The sequence below is a fragment of the Leiobunum rupestre genome, chromosome 1 (assembly GCF_980474605.1).
Source record: "Leiobunum rupestre chromosome 1, qqLeiRupe1.1.hap1, whole genome shotgun sequence".
Taxonomy (NCBI): Eukaryota; Metazoa; Arthropoda; class Arachnida; order Opiliones; family Sclerosomatidae; genus Leiobunum; species Leiobunum rupestre.
In genome coordinates this window covers 36,413,279-36,430,475 of record NC_143384.1, presented here as the reverse complement: position 1 = coordinate 36,430,475, position 17,197 = coordinate 36,413,279, and the positions used below count along the sequence as shown (strand labels likewise).

At 36.4% G+C, this 17,197-nt stretch overlaps 2 protein-coding genes across 2 annotated transcripts; one reads left to right on the top strand and one right to left on the bottom strand.

Moving 5' to 3' along the window:
* The first annotated feature begins 306 nt into the window (after positions 1-306).
* On the top strand, positions 307-1,173 carry Rpp21 (ribonuclease P protein subunit Rpp21). Its single transcript, XM_090179230.1, has 4 exons — positions 307-444; positions 530-630; positions 698-780; positions 844-1,173. The coding sequence occupies exons 1-4, from the start codon at positions 391-393 to the stop codon at positions 1,008-1,010; spliced, it is 405 nt and encodes a 134-aa protein (XP_090035356.1). The 5' UTR covers positions 307-390; the 3' UTR covers positions 1,011-1,173.
* Positions 1,174-1,902: 729 nt separating this feature from the next.
* On the bottom strand, positions 1,903-10,222 carry LOC149962236 (methionine-R-sulfoxide reductase B1-like). The gene is made up of 4 exons (XM_090167516.1): positions 10,006-10,222; positions 6,589-6,749; positions 4,641-4,752; positions 1,903-2,517 (listed from the first exon to the last, which is right to left on the bottom strand). Exons 1-3 carry the CDS (start codon positions 10,055-10,057, stop codon positions 4,675-4,677), a joined length of 291 nt encoding a protein of 96 aa, XP_090023642.1. The 5' UTR covers positions 10,058-10,222; the 3' UTR covers positions 1,903-2,517; positions 4,641-4,674.
* Positions 10,223-17,197: the final 6,975 nt, after the last annotated feature.

The following is a 17,197-nucleotide window of genomic DNA, read 5'->3' as shown; positions in this document are numbered from 1 at the left end:
GTGTCGCTTTTTTCGTTACAAAAGAGCGCTTTTATTTGAATTTTTTATCACTTTTTGCGTCCTTAACAAAATTTGCTCTCTTTTTTTTATAGTGTTATATTTAAAGCGTTTGTAAAATACGCTTGTTTTTAATATTTAATTTAATTAAATACGCTTTTTCTTTTTATAATTATAATAACGTTATTATGGCTTTGTTTTAATTTTCAAATTTCCCTCCATCTTTGCGTGTAAAAATGTCCGTAAGATGGAGCCAGGAAATCTAGGTCATTTTCTGTTCGTTGGCGCGAAATGATTGTCGTCTGCTAGTTTTCGGTGTCAGTTGCATCTCGCACTTTTATTTATTTATTTAGAAAATATATTCACAAGTTTTAGTAGAAATTATTGCCAAACATGGGTAAAAATAAAGGTCCCGACACATTTGTTCGAATGAATTTTTTATATCAAGTTCGTTAATTTTGTCAGTCTTTTAACTTGCATTTGTGACCGTTGGGGCTTGGCTTAATTAAATTGCCGAATTTTGATTTTACAGGCTAGCCAACAGCTATTGAGAACCCAACATGGCGCTAAAAACGTGGCAGCATTTTATATAAAAACTATGAAGACAATATCAACTAGAACTCAGTCCAAAATGTAAACATAAGGAATCTACATAAAATTTAACAAATTAAAACTTAACTAACTAAATTTTTCTGTTTAGGAATCCAAGTATTAAACGGACCATTTGCAAACATTGCAATATGCTTTTAGTGCCTGGAGTTACTTCAACTAACAGACTGAAAAGTTAAATTTGTAAACTTTGCAAATTTTTTACTATATCTCAAATTTCTTTCTGTTTACCTGTAGAAGGAGGCTCGAAACACTTGGTTGTGAAATGTAACAGCTGTAATAATGTTAAACGTTTTGTAACGAAAGGTTATAGGGATCCAATGAGAGATACAAAGATTGAATTGATTGTAACTAAAGAAAACCCTAAACCAGATGATACAAAGATTAAATCTATTGAAACGTAAAATAATACTTACTATTGCCTACCAAGTTACCTGCATGTTAAGTTCAAGGCAACAGTTACATTCGCTTATCTTTGAGCTCCGAGTATATTTCACATACTGGGAATATTACATATAGGGTGTATCGTAAATGGTGGTAGGAGCGGAGTTCCACGCGTTGTAGAGATCATGAAAATGTTCTAATTTTCCTTACAGGCTACCGTTTCGGAGTTGTTAATTAATTGCTGTAGGTATGACCCTCAGATAAAGTAACGTACCCGTCAAATCACGTTCCTTTTTTTCATTCATAGCGATGTGCATGCAGCAATAAACATCGCTTTTAATAAAGAAGAAATTAAAGCTCAATTATTTTACTATAGTTTTTTTTAGTGTTCTAGTTACCATGAAAGCAAAAGCGATAATTTTATTAGGTTTAATAAAGACAAATTTTTCCAGAACGGTCGAGCCTCAAGCACGCTGAAAAAACTGTACTAAATCAATTGTGCGTGAATTTTTTCTTTATTTAATGCGACGTTCATTAGCGCATGCACATCACTATGAATGAAAAAGGGAACAGCAATTTTATGGTACGTTACTTTAATTGAGGGTTATACCTACAGCCATTAATTCATAACTTCGAAACGGTAGCGTTGGGAAAAATGTCATAAAACATTTTAAATTCCAAATGACCTCTACAACTCGTGGAACTCCGCTCCTAGACAAAATTGAACTACAGCGGCCTCATGTAATTTTGCTTTTTTTTGGTGGAGAATGTAGCACTTGACGCGTAGATTACGAAACTATTTTTTTGGGCCGCAATTCAATGAGGCCGCTGTAGTTCACTTCACCCCGCTCCTACCACCATTTACCATCCACCCTGTATAAAATTAGACTAGATGCATTTAGTCATGAAACAAAAATTGAAAAAACACTACTTTATTACTTTTATATATATAAAAATACAAATATAAACCGAACTATAGATGGACTGGTTTTCTGCGAGCAATTTACTATACCAATACCTAAGTTATATAATTGCACTAGCAATGAGTTTAATGAGTTGAATCCATTAACAACCAAATAATTTATTATCGTTACAATATAAAATACAATACATCCATCATTGATGAATTACGTATAATTTTTACTCTCAATGATATCATTAAATTTTATAGTTAATAAGGATTATTATTTGGTTATGTTAACTTAATTTATTCAAAAAAATATCTTCAAATTTTTTCATATTAATACTAATGTCTCAAATATAATATTGACTGTATAAAATTCACTATAAGAAAATAATTATTTTATGCTAATGAGCAATAGGAATATTTGCACGTAGTTGGGGAGTTTAAATTATCATTGTTATCGCTTGAGGTGTCATTCTTTTTATCAGTTGGTTCTTCCATTTTATCAGTCTTCATACCCAATTCATTTTCTTTTATACATTCAGTTTCACCTTTATCCATCTCCTCATTCTGATTTTTTAAATCTTCGAGTCCTTCGTTTGTTTCCTCATTTTCAATTTCTTCTATAATGATTGTATTTTAGTTACTAAACAATTATCTTAAATCCTAATTAATAAGAGACAGGGTTGGCTGGAACCACCAAAAAATCCATGGTTAAAACCACTTTTTATTATTAAAAAAATGTTGAGAAATGAATAAGAAATATTGAAAATTTTAAATTAAATCTAAATTTATATATTAAAAAAAACGTGACTAGAATCTATTTACAAAATCCTTGCTAGAATCCACCAAAAACGAGAATAAAACATAAATGACAAGAACAACCAGCGTTGCCAGATCGAAAATCTGAAATTATCGTAAACTACTCCAAAAATTATCGTTTTCCTTGGAAAATTATAGAGTAGTTTCCGAGGGTATTTTCAGTTCGTAGCTTTGGCTATGGTCGCCATTTAATGCGGGATGTTTTCTCTATGGGAAAAAGCATAGGTGACGTCGTGTCACGTGATACTGAAATCACTGTATAGCTCATTTCTTTTTGGCGCTAAATTTGAATTCATACATAAATGCGTTGAATTTAGATGATTTTTTTGAAAGCACTACAGGAGTTTTAATTCAGGGATATAAACAAAAGGCCTATTATCATTATTAACTGAACTTAATATGTTAAAAAATGTTTGAAGATTTTAACAGCTAGGAGTAATAAACTCACAATTAGGATTACGCAGCACGTTCGGCAGAAAATGTATATCATTCATTTTTAAGTAGAAGTTATATAAATTAATAATACAATTTAAATCGTTCGTAGGTTTTTCAAAAAACCTAAAAATTATCGTACGTTGATACAGAATTATCGAAATAATGGTACCATATCGTACGTCATGAAAATTATAGTACGCCCTAAAAATTTCAACGAAATTATCGCACTGTGGGATAATTATCTGGCAGCTGAGAGCTAATTCAAAACGAAACTAATAGCGTTTTCCATTTGATTGCTCAAGATTCGCTCTGAATCTGTCTCTGACGTCATAGATCTCGCCCCAATCGACTAGAGTAAAAAAGCAAATGGAACATTCCATGAACATATTCCCGCGCTTTGTTGTTTTTCGTCTACTTGTAATTTGAATTTGCGCGTCTTGGTCCTCCATTTTGCCAAAAAATCTAAAAGGAACACGCGAAAATTTGCTCCGATCTTGATCTCGATCCGTTGATCTGTCGAAATCGGCAGATCGGTTTTGGGCGATCTCGGAGCACCCGAGAGCGTGAATTTTTTTTTTTTTGAGATACACAAACATCGGTGGCGACCCGAGGCCTTAGACACCAGAACACACACAATAACTGATTAATCAGGGTGAGATATGTGTAACGGCCACGCCAACGGGGGGATACGTGGGGACAGGGGTGGGGACACCCGTGGCGGAAGTATCCCGACCACCCGTTGGGGGATTGGTAGTCGGCCTCACATGGCCTTCCACAAACTCTGCCTCCCGGACGCCTGGGATTACAGGAGTGAGCCACTACTCCCGGCCGAGAGCGTGAAATGGAACACGCGAAACTCAATCCGAGCACGCTAATGGAACATAATGTTGATCAGAGCTTGGAGGAATAAAACAAGTATACAGGAGTTGCGGAGAGCTGCGAAATCGGTTACGTCAGTGACCGTGAACTCGCGTGAGACGGAGGGGTTCAAACGCGACTAGCGCCAACTGCATACGGAATTTTGCAACTATTAGCATTTTACAGCATTGTTTTCACGTCGTCTGGTTTGTTTTGAAACATTTCTAAATTCTTTGCGCTTTTTTCCAAAATGACTCGTATTTGTTTGGAGGAATAAAACAAACCAGACGACGCGAAAACAATGATATAAAACGATAGTAGTTGCAAAATTCCGTATGCAGTTGGCGCTAGTCGCGTTTGAACCCCTCCGTCTCGCACGAGTTCACGGTCACTGACGAAACCGATTTCGCAGCTCTCCGCAACTACTGTATACTTGTTTTATTCCTCCAAGATCAGAGCAGTCAAAAACTTAACCTTCACTTTTGTCGTCTGCTACGTCGTCTTACGAAGTAATGAGGGCTAGATATAAGCAATTTGAGCATTTTTTTATTAGTGGTTTTAACCATACTGGATTTTTGAATTTTTAAAAAAGCCGTTTTTTCCAACCCTGATAAGAGATGTTTTATAATACCTTGGGAAATAAATCGAAGTGACTCTGAGTATATTCAGAACCGTGATTTTCCATCAGGACCGTCTCCCAAAAATTCGTGGCCCAGATTACCCCCGCATTTTCCACACGAGACCTGTTAATATTTAAAAGTATTGAATTAACACATCAAATATCACTGTAAAATATTTGGAGGATAGCCCCTCAGTCCCTTTAATTGAGTTAATTGATTTGTAATTAAAAGAACCCTGTATGCTTCGGAAAGGGCCTGTTGCATTGCAGGTTTCAAAAAGAGGTTATTTATAAAATCAAAGCCCAAAATTAAAATATAAAATCTCGAAAAACAGTTTTAAAATTGGAGAATGCAAGCTAAATCAGATTTTTTAATTTTATCTATCTATAATTTGTATTTAATATACAGGGTGTCCACTAAAAAACGATCCAGGGCGAATATCTCAGAAACCATTTCCACTAGGAATTTAAATTTTTTATGTTACGAAGCACGTGGATGGGGCCAAAGAAGAATGATAACATCGATGACCTTGAACCATGTCTTCAAGGTCATCCAAAAACTATCTCGAGAACCGTAAGTGTTAGAAAGTTGGTTCCAATTAGAAAAGTGTTCCCCGTCACGTTTTATGGTTACATAGCGTGAACACGATCGAATTCGACCAATAGTAAGTCGAGAAAATGTTTACCAAAATCACAAAGGTCGTAAAAGGGAAAATTGCAAGACAGCGCTAATAACTCCAAAACAAGTCGTGCTACGTTATCGAAATTTGCTAGACAATCGCATCATGGTAGGAGATCTTAATATTTGGAAAATTGTATGACCTTGAACCATGTCTTCAAGGTCATACTAAAATTATCTCGAGAAAGATTAGTTTAATATCAAAATATCCAATTAGAAATTATAATTTAAAGTTATAAATACATAAAATGTGACGAAGAACAACTTTCTAATTGGAATTTTTGCTCTAAACGTAATGGTTCTCGAGATAATTTTAGTATGACCTTGAAGACAATGGTTCAAGGTCATTCAATTTTCCAAATATTAAAATCTCCTACCATGATACGATTGTCTAGCAAATTTCGATAATGTAGCACGACTTGTTTTGGAGTAATGATGCAAAGTGGAGAATCGCATTGTCACACTTCTATTTACAGGGCCGGATTAATCAATAGGCCGAATAGGCCTGGGCCTAGGGCACCAAGCCTACAAGGGGCACCAAGTGGGTTCGAAAAAAATAAAAGTACAAAACATAAATCATTTGCTTTTCACAAAATATTTTCCGGAGTAATTTTGGTAAATGCGTCCACCCTTATTAACCAAAAACGTTTGATTGTCACATTATCTGACGGACTGCCGTCTAGCCCTTGACGTCTGACGACCTACTAAATCTCGCAGAAAAATGAATTTCCCTTCCATTTCTCAATTATAAATTGAGGAAGCGCCTAGCTCCAGGGCCGGATTAAGACTTTATGGGGCCCTAGGCCCAAGTTAATTTTGGTGCCCCCTTTCAATTTATAATTGAGAAATGGAAGGAAAATTCATTTTGCTGCCAGATTTAGTATGTCGTCAGACGTCAAGGGCTAGACGGCAGTCCGTCAGATAATGTGACAATCAAACTTTTTGGTTTATAGGGGTGGACGCATTTACTAAAATAACCCAGGAAAATATTTTGTGAAAAGCAAATGATTAAAGTTTTGTACTTTTATTTTTTTCGAGCACTCTTGGTGCCCCTTGTAGGCCTGGTGCCCTAGGCCAAGGCCTATTTAGCCTATTGGTTAATCCGGCCCTGCCTAGCTCGCTTCGCTCGCTATTGAAAGGGGGCACCAAAATTGACTTGGGCCTAGGGCCCCATAAAGTCTTAATCCGGCCCTGTCTATGGAGGCCCAGTTTTTACGTAGTTTACAAAAATAGGAGGTTTGTTTCCTAGCCACTGAAAAAGAGCATGATTTGTGTTTATACCTTTAAAGCATTCCTGCCAATATAGAGAACTCCCGTTTCAGCGACTTTGCTGACGCTGTTCTCGTGTATAGTATCTGTGAAGGCTGGCCAGGCAGAACTGTGTGTGAACTTGGTTCGGCTGGAAAACAGGTCGTTGCTGCATTTCACGCATACATATTTACCTACGATAAAAACAAAATTACTTGACTTTTTGAGTTTTCTATTGATTTGGATATAAAAAGAGATGAACTGAAAATCTTAACACACTTTGATTTTCAAGTGCGTGTAATTATCCACGCATGAATAATTTTAAATAGCCCACAGAGTGCTTTTTACATAAATCATAAGTAACATAATATTTTTAAGTATGAAATGTTCTTTTCACGATTAGCGAATTATTTAATGACTATATAAATCATTTAGTACTCTTAAATTTTATGAAAATAAATCATAACTTAATTATGGATTGAAAACTTTTATATGTAACAGCTAAGGCCAGTTGAAAATTGTCATTTTTTCATAAGCAAATATAACAACTTTGGCAAATTAATAACGTATTTTTATTATTTATTTATTTTTAATTGGAAGAAAATTAATTATATTAAAGGGAATATAACCTCGGATATTTCTGTCAACGTGGCCAAAATGATACAAAATTGATCAATATTTCCTATGTTAAACTCGTTTTAATTTGTAATTATAGCTATCAAACTAACATGGCAACAAATCTCAGATTACGAAATCAATCTGCGATAGATTATAAGGTAAGAGCACCAAACACAAGGAGAACGCAGCTAGCCTTTAAACACGCTATCGCAGTGTTGTGTACAAATTTCATTGGACGAGCCTTTACGCTGCACGTTTTACGGGCAGGGGGGAAGACAATTTCCGGATTTTCCGCTTCCGACGTCAGCAGGTGCTAAAGCGTCTAACCAATGAAAAATGTACACAAGAAAATGCATGACTTTCGACGGGTTGCGTGGTATTGTTACTTATGATAAATATATATATAACTATATAAGTCTCTTTTTAAACTTCAATCGACCTCTAAAAATATACGAAAAGCAGAATAGGTAGAATGCAACCTTTTAAAATGCACCGTCACTTTTGACAATAGAGCTTAAGCGCTCCACATTATGAAAGGTAACGTGTAGGCTTTCATTGTGCTTTTACAGACTATAAACATTTTTATTCGCCACCGTTACGTAATTACAAAAATATTTCGAGTATTAAACAAACCAGTCCTAAAAATAAAATAACCGGTAAGAAAAAAGTTTGTTTTTGGTTATTTATTAACGTTGTGCTCATTCGATATTCCTACTTTTTCCGCATTGGCGAATTTCATTGCGGGAATATTTCACTCATAACTATTTTCCGCACAGAGCTGCCAGACGTACGATAATTATCGTACACGTCGATAATTTAAATTCAAAGGTAAAACCGTAACAGGCCTTTCTATAAAATAAGCTACGCTTGCAGAACTTGTTTTTATGAAGCTCGTTCGTCACGAAATACGTAGAAGTTCAGTTCAGTTTGTGCTTAAAAACAGGGTGTCGCGTTGAATTTACTCTTATGTCCCGTCTTTTCGTAGTAAAACGTCATCGATACGTCACCCGTGACGCAGCAGCAGCAAGATCAAAACATGTAGGCCAATGTTACTTTATAGAAAGGCCTAAATTCTCGATGTACGATAATTTTCGAATGAATTGAATATTGGTTTTAATCACAACTTTTGATTTATCATATAATTGTTTCATATTAGTCAAAAATTTTAAATGTGCCCTACTCGATATAAAAATTATTACCATTTTTGATTTATCATAAATACACATTCGACCATGTTTACCGCCAATATTCAGACAAAAAAGTAGAATTTATCGCCAATTTTCAAGCGTACGATAATATTTTTCTGAAATCGATAATTTTCAGGACCTGGCAAAGCTGTTTATGCGGCTCTCTGCATTTGCTTCCGTAAAGGAATGTTGTTGGCGAAAACGTTTAAGTGGGTGTGTAGTTTTAAATGTGTTCGACGCGACCTTCGTCAAACCGCTGAAAGGGGGGGGGGGTGGAAAACATCTGGCTCCTCAGTCATTTTCGTCAGGGACATTTCGTTAACCTTTAATGTAGGGGATAAACTGAATTTTGGGTAGTTCCACGTCGTGACGTTATGCACATTCAACATTCCATTTGGTTTTCCGCTGCGGAATTTTGGCAGTTCTTGCATAAAATAAATAATTAAGCGAAACCACATTTAAAGGGAGTATATTCTAAATCGAAAAATCGTCTGCTAACACGCTCTACGAATGGTTTTTAACCAAAAGTAACATAATATCAGAAGTATGACAATTGATTTTCAGAGTTTTTGTTCAATAGATGTTTAGTTCCAGAGCAGAGCCCCGAAGTGTACAAATCGGAGTTATTACTCAATTAAGAACTACCTAGTGTTCAAATCAGTTATTACCTAATCAAGCCCCCCCCCCCCCCCTAGTGTTAAAATCAGAGTTATTACTCAATCAAAAGCCACCTATGGCCGAGACGAAAACACTACTACCAAGGACTATATACGAGTTCAAGTTGGAGCTGGCGAAAATATCCGAAAGAAAATTAGCATTAACACAATTGGAATACTTATGTTTTATCGTAATGAGTGCCAGTCACCCTAGCTTCTAATAAGTCTTGTGACAAAAAATGTTAAAATTATGTCGTTTAACTCGTAATGTCATCATTTACACTATTCAGGGCTGTCACAGTATCTGAAAAAGTCAGGGAATTTAAATAGGCGTCTAAAGGTTAGAATTTTTCAAAAATTAGTTTTAAAGTCAGAATTTTTTATAAATTAATTTTAAAGCCAGTGAAAGGTCAGAAAATTTTAAAAATTAGTCTAAAAGTCAGGTAATTGTCAGAAAATTTTAAAAATTAGTTCTAAAAGTCAGGTAAATGTCAGATAATTTTAAAAATTAGTCTACAAAGCAGGGAAATGTCAAGGAATTTAATTTCAGTTGCAAATAGGAATCCTTTACTAAAATATAAGTAAAAAATACAAAATTTTGGCACAAATTAAATCAGGTAAAATTTAATAAATTAGTCTAAAAAGCAGGGAAATGTCAGAGAATAACATTTCGGTTGCAAATAGGAAACATTTACTAAAATATAAGTGAAAAAAATACAACAATTTGGCACAAATTAAGTCAGGTAAAATTTAAAAAAAAACTGTGGCAACCCTGACTATTATTTTTACGAGCAACATTTGGGGGAAATTTTGGGCTGAAATTTGTAAAACCGGCATAGTAAAAATTGTATAATATTTCCCTGACAAAAGCCAAATGGAACAAACATCTACTTTCGGAGCAGCCAAAAGAAAACGCCATTTGTGATCTACCTTATTTAGAGTCCCTTTAAGGGCATTCCCGATGGACAAACTAATAAAACGTAACTTACCTGATTTGAAACAATTTTTGTATTTTTCTGGACCCGTCCACATGCAATACATGACGAACTGCGCTGTTGTTTTTAAGCCTTTAATCGAGCAAATTTTACTACACGTAATACAATCTTAAACGCGTGCTGAGACTATGGATGAGTAATCAGAATTCTGGGCAACTAGGTTAAACTCTCTCCTCCGCGAATCCTCCGCCGTCTGGCTCGTCTCGCGCCTGAGTTTGTTCTGACGGCTCCAGCTACTGTTTTAACGATTTTCTCCCCCACACCCGCCTAGACACGCTATTTGCAGCCCCGTCTGCCTTATAACATAAGTCTATAATTACCCCCGTAAGTGGGTCAATTGGTCGAGGATGGTTCAGGGTTCGTACACGTCATGGATTGATGATTCCAAAATGTCAGGGAATTTGAAAATGATTCGAAAAGGTCAGGGAATTTGAAAATGATTCCAAAGTGTCAGGGAAAAGTCAGGGAATCTGAAAATAATTCTTAAAGGTCAGGGCATTTGAAAATTATTCCAAAGTAGTGTTGTTAATTTTCCGGGAAAATCAAATTCGGAAAACTTTCCAGAAAATTGTCCGGAAAATTATCCGAACTCGGAAAAATAAAAAATTGAAACATAAATTACTTTTTAAGAGTTTTTTATGTTCTTAACTTTTTATCGATATAAAATGTCTAATATCAGTAAACCTACCACAAAACATTAATAGTGTTACATTGTTAATCATTTTAAACTAGTCTAGGGGTTTAGTTTTACTTTCAGATTCGAAAAAATTAGGTGAAAATGCCGCTTTATTTAAATATGCAAACAATGTATTAGACTAATCATGGAATGAAAACTTTTTTTTATTTTTTTCGGAAAAATACGGAAAATTTCCGGAAAAAAAGGCCTCGGTCATTTTCCGGAAAATTTTCCGACTTACAACACTATTCCAAAATGTCGGGGAAAAATCAAGGATTTTGAAAATGATCGCCAAAAAAAACCGGATTGTCAATAAAATTGAACTTGAACTTGAACCATTCTTTTATTCTACAAAAATGATCAGATATTTTGTACGAACCCTGTTGTTTTACGGTTAATACAGGGATACTTCTCAACTAACCCCCTACAACTCCTTAACATTTTTGCATATCCCTTGGCAACACCCTGTATATTTGTAAAAATATAAAAGTATTGTATTTTATGATTGTCAGATTAAATTATCTGTTTAAATGTCATCTTATTTTACTTTTAACTGAAACCGAAACTTACCTTTGACAAATGTAGTGTTAAAGTGTGCACCCTCCTAGGCAACATTTTAAGGCTGGTGATGGCGCTGGTTGTATACACACAATCGGCGTGACGTATGTTGACGTCACCCATACATTTTCTTATAGATAAAAAACTGCCCTCAAAATGGTGGCCATAGCCCAAAGCTACAGAGCGATTCTACTCTATTGTTTTATTTTTACCGAAATCTTTGCTGCGTTACTCTAAGAAGGGTCCCCAAAACGGCATTTCCGGGCGGGCCCGAGACCATAGTGACGCCACTGAGTAAGAGGGGCCCTAGAAAATATTGGTTTCCCTTTTTTCCTAATACTAGCAAAATGTTGATTCATAAATTTCCATGCGTCATGTAATAAATTTCAACTGAATTTTACAGAATGTAAATAGATTTTAAATCAATTGTTTTTTTTATTATTTAAAATTTCAAGATAGGGTATTACGTAACGGGCCTACCGCATGGCGCCACCACGGTATCCAGGCCCAATGAAAGGGGGGAAAAACGATGCAACTACTTCTATCACATTTTCAAAATTTAATTTAATTTTCGTAGAAACGGTGGCAAATCAATTTTAATTTCTCTTTTCTGATGGTAGATGTCGCGTTAATCACTGCACTTTGTTTTTGCTGAAGTGGTGTATATTTTTAATCGAGCCATGAGGTATCTCCATTGAATTGGGAATAGTACCACTAGAATGGTATTGGCGCATTCGGGAGTCATGGTTTCGCGAAACAAATTCAGGAAATTTGGAGTCGGCACACACAGCCGTCAACTCTATTATTATACGGTGGCGCCACCTATCACTTTCAAATTACTTTAGTACATTACAATTGGGAAACAAAATTGTATAAAATATAGTTCCCGCCGCTAACAACGGATGGCGCCACCGACAAAGGATAGAGTTCTCAATTTTGAAAAAATTGTTTCGTGGAAGGCAGATTGAAACTGTAATTCTAGAGGTACTATTCCCAATTCAATGGCTATCTCCAAGAAATAATGATTTTCATGTGGCTCAAAATCATTGTTTTAGTGTGCAGTGACGTAGAATAAACGTTACACTCAAAAATTCGAACGTATCTAGAGATAAAAATACGCATAAACGAGAGGTCTAACATTTGCACATTTTGCGCATGGGATTTAGAATCTTAAAGTTATTTCAAAAATCAGAAACTTATTTTAGGATTTCAGAGAATGATTTTCGTCTGTTTTCTGGTTTTAAGACTGATTTTGAGATGTTGGAAATGACTTTTGCCCAGATTTTAGCATTTTCTAGTGTACCGGTTTTAAACGAATGTTTGGCCCCTCGATTTTTAACTTTATTTTCTTGGATACTTTCATTTTTAGAATTATAATAATAAAAATTAGATTTAATGCATTTTATTTTAGTTCACTATAATTATTATTGCAGATTTTAAATACAAAAATATCTTTTTCTCAAATAGGGTTTTTGGACTTGTTTGAGTTTGGCTTTAAGATAGCGTAATGTGAAGTCCAGTAAAAATGCATGGACAGACTAGAAATGGCTCGTGAAGAAAATTTACTTACGCGAATGCTTTTACGAAATCGCCATTTCGTCTGCGAGCAGTCATTAATTTTAGGTCTACTGCATCTGAGTTGGAATTCGGTTTTAGGGTGAATATTAGAGAGGTTAAGCGTTTGAACGACAAAATCAGTAAGAAAACATGTACAATTTCAATATTTGATAAACCCGAGTACATGACGAAAATAAATTTTTCTATAATGCATGAGCTCGACTTAAATATGTCGTCGTCTTCAAGTTCCTTCGGAACCATTGAATTGGGAATAATACTGCTAGAATTACAATTACTATTTCGGTTGCCATGGTTACGCGGGATCTGTTCTGATGCTGTACGAAATTCATCTTTATAATTAGGCGGTAGCGCTATCTATATGATTAAGACGCACCCAAAATGGAAGTGACCTGCCTCTCGGTCGGAACGGTTCCAAATCCGAAGTATAAACGTAAAATAATTACGTCGTCATTGTCGTTCAAACTTCTAGAGCGCTCCGTTTAACCTCCCTACTTATTATTCTTGTCAGCTAAATATTTCCCGTAGACCATGAAAGATTGTATTGTAGATCTTTTGTAGGCTTCGATTGTTCTGAAATGATGAATGATGCTAAAATCGGGTTATGCTCGTCACGGTGGACGTTGACGGGTTAGTCTGCTACGGTCTTGATGCGAGCCACTCAACCCAGCAGAAGGTGCAGCAATGGGTGGACCAATTCCCACTTCGCGCACAGCAGTGGGATTAAGAGTGGATGCTGTAGCAACTGCAGCCGACACCCTACCTACGTAGGTAAAGAGTCAAACCCTTTCTAGAGAGCTCCTAAAGGGGAACGACGAGCACACAGCAGTCCAAGTAACCCGGCACAGCTGGCACCGGAGATCCCAGTGTGACTCCAAAAGGCCGGGAAACAGGACCGCCGTCCAGGCAGCTGCCATAGACGTACTGCACGTAGCTCTACCGTGGAAAGTTCTTTCCCCCAAGTGTGTAGCACGGTAATGGCGACTCACATGAAATACGCGCGTAAAAGAATCTATACATTTTTAAATAAGCCGGCGCGTACGAAATTCCCGCTAGACATAGTAACAGGACGACAAAATTACGCCAAAGCCCGTTCGCGGGGCGATAATTCGAAATCAAGGCTATCCTTGATGAAATTAATAAAAACAACTACGGTACTTAGTAGACGGAATGTTTAAATGATTAAACCAAGAATGTATTTATTTATACCCAGGGAGAATGAATATGTCAAGATTATTTTTAGCGTTTCTCCAATTCCACGCGTTGGGGCCCCCGGTATGCTCCTCCGCTGTAATAAAATCAAATAATACTTCAATCTCATTGGTTCTTAAAAATTACGTTGTTCGACGTGATTAACGATGCTGCGAGGACGCAAAAAATAAGACCGCCTCCTTTTTTCCTCCCCCCCCCCCCTTCGCGTGACGGGGTTAGGGCCTCAACGTGTCCGTCGATAGTCTCGACATATTCATTCTCCCTGAGTATAAATAAATACATTCTTGGTGGTACCTTGGGTATTAGCCTAGCTGATTATTATTATATAAATGTTTGTTTCCCTCTGAGCAATTCGCGAATCTGTCTAAATCGTATACTTTCATTTGACCCCTTGCAACTAAATTTCGCGATACGATCGGCCCTTGGCCCCTTATTAACATTTGTAAAGTTACTTCAACGAAACGTAGTGTCACGTTGGCTGAACTTCCTCTGCTTTTTTGCGCGCCATTATATTCTCTCCACGCTTCCCTCGATGTGATTTTGGTGTCAACAACCATATAGCGCCACTTAGCGTAACGGAGACTTGATACGAATTATTAGCCCATATTACCCACCTCTCTGTTGCTTCTACCGGCAATATAAATCTTCTGGTCAGATATCAATTCCTTTGTTTGGGGACCATTGCTTTGGAACCAGAGTTGAACTTTAAAAGTTCCCCTAGTTGGCAAGGCACACAAAAAATATGCAAACTTGAAAAATAAAGTTTCGACAATAGGTGTTTCCATAAAATAAAACCATAAAAGATAAAAAGTATAAAAATGTTTTTATCCGCGTCACGAGCTTTTTAGTATTTTATTGGCACGCGCGTTTCGCACGTGGTCTTCGAATTCCAAAATCTTTATCGACTCAAGCGCGCGCTCTTTATCTTCAATAACTATAGCTAGTGACGTAGAAAAAACATTTACACGTGACCTCCCGTAATTAATTATAGAAACACCTATTGTTTTTAAATAATCTACTTCAGGAAGTAAGAAAGATTTCATCGTGGAACTATATAACCTAGGAGCAACAAACACAGCACTCCACGCAAGGAGAACGCAACCCGTCAAAAGTCGTGGATTTTCTTGCGTACATTTTTCATTGTCTAGACGCTTTAGCGCCTGCTGCCGTCGGAAGGGGAAAATTCGGAAATTGTCTCCCCATCCCCGCCCGTAAAACGTTCAGCGTAAAAGTACGTCCAATGAAATTCGTACACAACCCTTCGTTAGCGTGTTTAAAGGCTAGCTGCGTTCTCCTTGTGTTTGTTGCTCCTAGATATAACTATGGCGGATGCAGGGAGTACAGAACGGGAGATGCAAAGAGGGGAGTTTTTTGGTTTTTCTGCAATGAGCTACACTTCAGCAGGCGCCTCTGCAAAATACGGGACACCTCGACAATTTAACGCCATCTATTATCAGCGGCCATGCGGTTTTTGTTGAGAAATTCAAATTTTACACACGTGGTGAAAATAATCATGGACCTTTGTTACATAAATCGACTTTCAAAGGTCAAAATAAAATAAAATTGTAATTATTTTAACAGATCTTATAATTATTTTATATCATTTTATACAATTTATTTTTCTATTTTAGGGAATGTGTTTAAAAAGGCCATGTTATAAATCGGAAATATATTAGCCAATCATTGCAAACGCTTAAGGTTTGAAATATGATACAAAATTATATTTACATTGATTTAGTATTATGATTTCAGTTGTATTATATCCTAAAAATTATACGCTTTAAGCCCCATTTTCATGCTCGCTGGTAGCGGGTAAAAGTCGTCAAAATCCGCTTCAGCTATACACTTTTTCACTTTCCGCGTCGATCTGTTTCAAACAGATATTTTAGCTTTATTTTCACGCCTGCGAGTGGCGGAAGCGAATTTTGGCGATTTTTATCCGCTACCAGCGAGCATGAAAATGGGGCTTAACTCAAGAAACTTGGAATATTGCCAGTCGTAAGATAATTTAAATATTTACAATTAGGATTCTACGTTATCTCATGAAAGACGGCAGCATCCACTTCCTCCATAAATTTTTTTCAAAATAAGAAAGATATTTATTTGGTGCCTATGACAGCGGGGTCTTCGCACCACACACTCCAAAATTACATAAAAGGACTTAGCACCAGAACAAAGAAGAGGAAAAATTAAAAAACAAAAACGAAAATAGAAAAAACTGACAACAGACGAAATCTAATGACAGCCAATTAAAAAACTAGGCAAAACAAAGGTAGGAACTTAACATTAATTGATTTTCGCCACTTTAAAAATGTCACAAAGATCGTTAATAATCGCCAGGTCTCCATGCTGAACTGATTTTTTTACACCATTTCTATTTGTATCATATTTGCCGGTGACTAGAGAACCCAGAAGCCTAGGTCGAATTTTTTTACCACTCTCACAAGTGAAAAGAAGATGATCCACAGACTGCACCTTATCATAAGAACAGCTTGAGCATATGTTGGAAGATCGCAAATTTATATTATATAGTCTTTCATTTGTAGGTAAACGATCGCATATGAACCTGGCAATGAGGGAGTCCTTCCAACGTGGAAGTCTCAAAGCAGAAATGACGTCACTGGTGGGATCAGATTTATAAAAACCCTGAGCACGACTTTGCACAAATTTTTTCCATTCAGAAGTCCATATGTCATTAAACAATTTAGTACAACGCAATTTCAGACAAGATTTAGAATTTGGGAGAAACACTGAAATTAGAGGGGGACAAGAGATGTTAGAAATGTCGGCACAGCGGTCCGCAGCAACATTACCCGGCACTCCTATATGTGAAGGACACCATAACAATGAGATTTTGCCCTTGTATGTAGCACTCAAGGCCCGAAAAGTTAAAACAAAAATTAGGTAGATGGCGCAAAAAGCCGTATCTTGTCCCGTATTTTGCCAACCTTTCCACCCACTTTCCACCCACCCCACCTCGATTCTCTGACTTCTTGATTGAAAACCCTAAGAGATCTGTCAAAACGACTCCCGTTCTGTACTCCCTGGCGGATGAATACTGATTTTTTCCTTTTTTATGTCTATTCGTAACGTACTCTTTTATCAGATTTTTTTAAGTTTTATTTCTGATTATGTTTTTCTTTTTATGGGTGCGGGGTAGTGTTT